At 49.2% G+C, this 5,676-nt stretch overlaps 2 protein-coding genes across 2 annotated transcripts; one reads left to right on the top strand and one right to left on the bottom strand.

Moving 5' to 3' along the window:
* Positions 1–1,923: 1,923 nt before the first annotated feature.
* On the top strand, positions 1,924–2,343 carry BGZ61DRAFT_541845 (uncharacterized protein; the record flags this gene model as incomplete). Its single annotated transcript, XM_046255102.1, has 1 exon — positions 1,924–2,343. One exon carries the CDS (start codon positions 1,924–1,926, stop codon positions 2,341–2,343), a length of 420 nt encoding a protein of 139 aa, XP_046093839.1.
* Positions 2,344–2,520: 177 nt separating this feature from the next.
* BGZ61DRAFT_468615 (RGS domain-containing protein) lies at positions 2,521–4,116 on the bottom strand. The gene has a single exon (XM_046247886.1). The coding sequence runs from the start codon at positions 3,731–3,733 to the stop codon at positions 2,981–2,983; it is 753 nt and encodes a 250-aa protein (XP_046093838.1). The 5' UTR covers positions 3,734–4,116; the 3' UTR covers positions 2,521–2,980.
* Between the last annotated feature and the right edge of the window lie 1,560 nt (positions 4,117–5,676).

Below are 5,676 nucleotides of genomic sequence, written 5' to 3'. Positions count from 1 at the left end.
GGCTGCAATGGGAAATAGGGGACCCACTTGACTCGCTATTGAACGATTCAGTAGCAACGCAGTAATATGGTACTCTACCTAGAAAGTGTAAGGATTGACTTACCGGAGTACTATAGGGTAACTGGGAAGGGACCCAAAGATTGGGCGACACAGTTTAATGTTTCGAAATATTAAACTGAGCTAAGTGCTGCCGGGAATTTCTTAAAATTCGATTGAGAAGTCTGCTGCCTCTCTCGGGCCCTATTTTAGATGCGTCGCCGATCCAGAGCCTTGCCCCTCTTGCTGTCCTCTTTTCAGCGACTAGCGATAGCGGCAGCAAACCCTACGTAATCGCATGGTTGAAGTCGAGCGTTCCGGTAGAGCAACAAAACCATGCTCATCTTTCACACTTTATGTTATTGGATGCGGCCCTCGACCTTATGCAGGAACAAGGTGCTCCTACCGAACGATTCCGTAAAGGAGACCCACTTATGATTCTGTAAAGCTAGCCATGATTGCCCCCCGACGGTACTGCTTCCGAGGAAAGCCAGTCTTATCGTCCACTTCTTGCCATCGTCTAAATGTGGGATGCATGGACAGGAGGAGCGTTGATAGGCTACCCTTGACTTGAGCAACTGGGCAGAAGACTTTGAAATGACATATCGGTCAATTCTAGAAAGCGAAAGACGGGCATCGGACAGCTTACCTGCTTACAAACCCACTACTTACGAGGGCGTCGACCTATTACCGTACCTCTTCTGCAGGAAGAGACACCGACCTGATAGAGCTGATCAAGTCAAAAAGAAAATGTTAAGAAAGGATCTATTGGAATCATCTAATAACGAGTCAGCACCTAATCCACCGGATACTCCCAGCCCGGCGAAACGGCGATTACCTGGCGGAGGGCAGGGCATTTGATGCAGTTAGCGGATTCTGGCCTAACGGCCACGCGGAGGCGGCGAACAAGACCGGAAGTACTGCACGCAGAAATGCTTGAAGAACAACTGAAGGGCTGCTTCCGAGGATGGCATGACTACCTGCCTCGCCCCGCCGCCCAGAGTGACGCGCCTCGCCTCAAAAATCTGGTCGCGCGACGTAATCAGCATCTGCTTCCCGTCCCTGCCCACCTTCACGTCCTCCACCACGTAACTAAACCGCTTAGAAGCTTCAATGGGGAATGTAAAGCACAAGGTGTAATAGGCATCGACATGTCACTAAAGTATGGGGCTTGGCTCGTTGATCCTCCCGGTTAGATGCATGGAAGTAACTGTTCCGCCATCTAGTATCAAGTACACGTATGCCCCAAATCTCCCGACACATGTTTTGTGACATTTCCTTCCTTGCGAAAGTCGGTATGCCAGACCTCGGGCTCCCAATCTCCCCATTTCTTGCACTCGGAGACTCTGACAAGCTGGACTAAGAACCTAACCCTTTCCTTGGTGAGAGCACGCACTGCCCGCGTGAGAGAATCGCGCCCATTGTAATTTGTGTTCTGATCTGGGGGCCGGAGTGTTTTCAACTTGGTGCCCCAATGTGGATGCTCTCGCAACTTATCGAGGGCCGATCTATCTAACTGGCTGTTTTTATTCCGGCTATGTGTGGTGAGCTCTACCTAAGAGATATCAGGGCAATACATAAACAAGGCTTCAAGCGTGATGTCCTTGAGGCCCGAGGTGCCCTGAAGCTGCACGAGGCGAAGGTTGGGACACAACTTGACGAGGCGAGTCGCAGCCCCGTCCGTGAGTTCTTGAGCCGAGTTCTTGGCACCGTAACTGACCCTCCTCGGCGGAAGTCTACGTCGCAACTCAGCCACGCCACAGCCTCGTTGGGCACTCACCTTAGTACCGTTGCAAGATCCCCTCCCTCATCATCTCGGGCTGTTAAAGCGCAAGCTAGACCCCCTCGAAAACTACCCCCTTGACTATCAGTTCGTTATCGCGTATCATGGCCGAGGCGGTGGGACTCGCCGCAAGCGTCATCGCAATCATCGACCTGTCCGCCAAAGTTGCCGTCCTCTGCCTCGATTACTCCACCGCCGTCGGCAATGCTAGGGCCGACATCACACGCCTCCGAAGCCGGTTATACCACCTAGGCACAACCCTCCAAGGAGTTCGGCATCTTCTTGATGACCCGAGTAGTCAAGCGCTCGCGACGTCGCGAAGACTGGTCGACTCTGTTGATGCCTGCACATCAGAGCTGGCCCAGTCGCAGAGCAGGCTAGATCCGGGTAAGGCCCGTAAGGCGATGCGCCGTTTTGGAATTCGTGCCCTTAAGTGGCCGTTTGATAGCAAGGAGGTTAGCGATATCGTCTCTAACCTAGAACGCTATGAACGGACCATCACTCTAGATCTACAAATCGACTAAACGTAAGTCAGCAAACGGTCTGGATGTTTTGAGCACGATGGACCAGGCTGACGGCATCGTCCTTACAGTACGCTTCTCCTCGACATCAGGCAGAGGATCGAAGGCGTCTCGCTCCAACCCGAAGAGGATGTATCGATAGCTCGCAAGCCCTGCTTCCGCCTATCGTTCGAACGCGATCTTGACTTCGTCGACCGACGCTACCCTAATCACTTTGTGGGTGGGGCTGGAGACGACCACTAGGTTTGCGCATACTTCAGCAGGAGTCGCATGCATCTCAAGGCCCATATCATAAGAACCTACGGTACGGTCTCTTAAACGAAGTCCAGTCATCGCTGGTGCCATATATAAAACTGATCAGGCTTGTGATTGCTGATCTAGATGTCTAGAGACCCTGGGTAATCACGATGAGCACCTCTATAGTATCTTAACGATTATGCTGTCGAGTTCCTGCGCTTATGTTTTCGACCTTGAAATTTAAATTTAATTATTTCTATAGCTTTTCTTCGCAATATAATAACACGCGCCAAAGCTAACATCGAAACTAGGACCCTTAATAAAGGCATGGTCCTATTGTAACCGATCCTCTTGCCCCTCTCATATCTTCGCCTCTTCGCGTTTTCGCAGTTTTCAAGGCCGCTCACTTGAAGCAGCAGATGGTATCGTATGAAGTGCAAAATTTAAACTTTTGTGGGTGCAACGTAGCATGGCGCCTGACCCTTTTCCAACATTTCTTATATACGGCGACGACATGATGGAACCCTCCTGAAGATATGTGGAGGGTCGACTCGGAGAGGAGTGAATTCCTGTTGCCGTCATCCGCCCAGCCCTCGAACTCCATGGTATGTCTCAAGGAAACCGATCGTGCGGCATCCCAACCGACGCTTAGTTGGGGACGAATGTCGGGGGAGCGTATCTGCTCCTCAAGCGGACTTTCGTGCTGTATGGGACTAACCGAGTCGAGGAAGGGGACGAGGAGGGAGTCGTTCATGAGGTCGTAGATAATTCGGCGGGACTCATCAAGTTCGGAAGGGTGAAGGGGTTGAGGTCCACACGGGAGATTCAAGAGGTGATCTCGCTCTCGACTAGAGATATTGACTTGTCGCGGTCCACAAGGAGCGATATAGATCCGTATCAGCTTTTGCCATGACGAGTTTACACGATCAGTTCTATCACGCGACATAGGGCTCTCGGCAACTAGCTGGTTATAGAAGGAAGTATAGTTTTCGGCGTCTAGGGTGAACTCGAGAGTCTCCCTGCAGTGGTGTTGGGAGAGATGAGCCATGAAGGCGCGTAGAGTCCATGGCGGCGAAGAGACACCCAAGAGGATCTCGCTGAGGGTAGGACGTCGTGGGCCTGTCGTGGACATTTCAATAACGTTAGCAGTAAACATTTAATGGAGAGTCGCCGTTTGCGCAGTAGACCTGGGTTGCAAGTTCTTCGAAGAACAAAGATGTCGTAGGTAACTGGACTGTGAGGTTTGTCGAGTGCGTGAATGTGATGAAGGCGGAATGAATGTGACCGGAAGTATTTTCTACGGCGGGTAAGCCTGGAGATTACGCATTGCCACAGAGGCTCCGTAATATATATCCGGGGAGTACCCACGAGACAATTTGGAGATCTCAGTTGACTGCCATTCCCGGTCTATAATTACCCTTGCGGGTGTGATGCAAAACGCGGCTCCATTTTGTTACCATTATGATGTCGTGGTTTTCATCTACGTTAGGCTAGATCTGTGGATCGAAATTTCGCTGAACATCGAGTGATGGAATATCACCTAAGTGCCCGTCCTACTTATCATGTATGCGTGAGCGGCGGGATCCGCCGCACGCTCTGTTATGTGGTCGAGACCTGCGCCACCAGCAACACTAAATCCACAGGCATAGAACTAGCGGTGACCGACAATTAGTCACAGAATGGACCGGTCTAGAACGACAGCCCCTCTAAAAGCCAGGTAACTCTCAAAAAAACGAGGTTATTAATCGATGATGCGATGATTTGTGAGCATTCTCTTGGCCTAGAATGTTCTTTTACTGCGACATCCCATGGCTCATTGGTGCATGGGAAGGCGAGGCGCGGAAGCGTAGCATCGAGCCCAGATGATGATGTGGTGGCGAGGGACTGACGAAGTATGACCCCATGTTGGATCCGGTACGGGTAAGTCAATTAGGGCAATAATGATCAAGACGATAGTGGAGCCTAAAGATGATGATATTGATCTCTGTTCTTGTAGGATCTAACCTGCTTCCAGGGCCCTGTTTCCGGTGAGGGGTTTTTGGTCAATCTCACACCCCCCTCATGACTAAGACAAGATATTGATGTATCAGGGATTCGGTCTTATCCGGGCCCCTAGTCCGGCACCCGAGGGTCAGTCCAACACCCCATATTAAATGGTTAGCTACCACTCCCAAAGTGGCTATCCAATCTTTGAAGACGGGTGTGGTCTGTTACCTCCTAGCAAATCTCAGCCAGATGCATCACAACACTGGTGTGAGGAACTTTATGGCTAGTCCCATAAGATCACCGATTCTTTGCCCTTTATATAGACAGTGACTTGGAATAAATCATCAGCTGTGAAAGCGCTCCTTCCAGCTGACGTCACCGTTGATATACTCGACCTAGCGCAATGCTTCACTATCACACGAAGCCCCTATTTCAAATACATCCCCCATTAGATACAGCGGAGTACCGAGATAATCTTATAGGCAGTATCGTCAAATATCCAGATATACCCACAGAGACATACGTATCCTACAAAATCGAAAAATTGCCAAAGAATATCATATTAAAACTGAACCCTTCCACTCAGGTCCGGAACATCGAGTTTTGGACGCATAGAATCAAGAAGACTAAAGGCCTATCCTCGGTTAATAAAATCTTTGAGAGGTTCCACGAAAGTTCAAATACAACAATAGCAACTACAGCGCTACTATAGCATATAGATTTACCAGGCAAGAAGTTCAAAAAGCTGCTACAAAACACAGCCTATTTAGAGCAGCTATTCGACTTGCTAAAAAATAGTAAGAATCATAAAGGGTATTTTATTACGGATATTATCACGCTGGTAAACTATAAGGTTACCATAGAATCTCAAAACTTACAAACCAATAGTATAATAAAGCAGGTAGGGTCAGAGATTAGTACTAGCATTTAGCATCAAGTTTCCAGTCAGTACTGGTACTCTAGATACTATAAGGGGGAACTAATTGTATTTCTTAGATATTATCGTATAAAGCTTAAGAAGATAGATGGCACTATAGCAACACTTAGGAGGTTATTTCTAGGCCAAAATTATAGTCTCAAAGTGCGGCATGGGTTTGACTTCTGGCCACAAAA

This window comes from Ilyonectria robusta (genome assembly GCF_021365365.1).
Source record: "Ilyonectria robusta strain PMI_751 chromosome Unknown BGZ61scaffold_76, whole genome shotgun sequence".
Classification (NCBI taxonomy): Eukaryota; Fungi; Ascomycota; class Sordariomycetes; order Hypocreales; family Nectriaceae; genus Ilyonectria; species Ilyonectria robusta.
The sequence above is the reverse complement of the archived record's forward strand: the minus strand, read 5'-3'. Positions and strand labels throughout refer to the sequence as shown.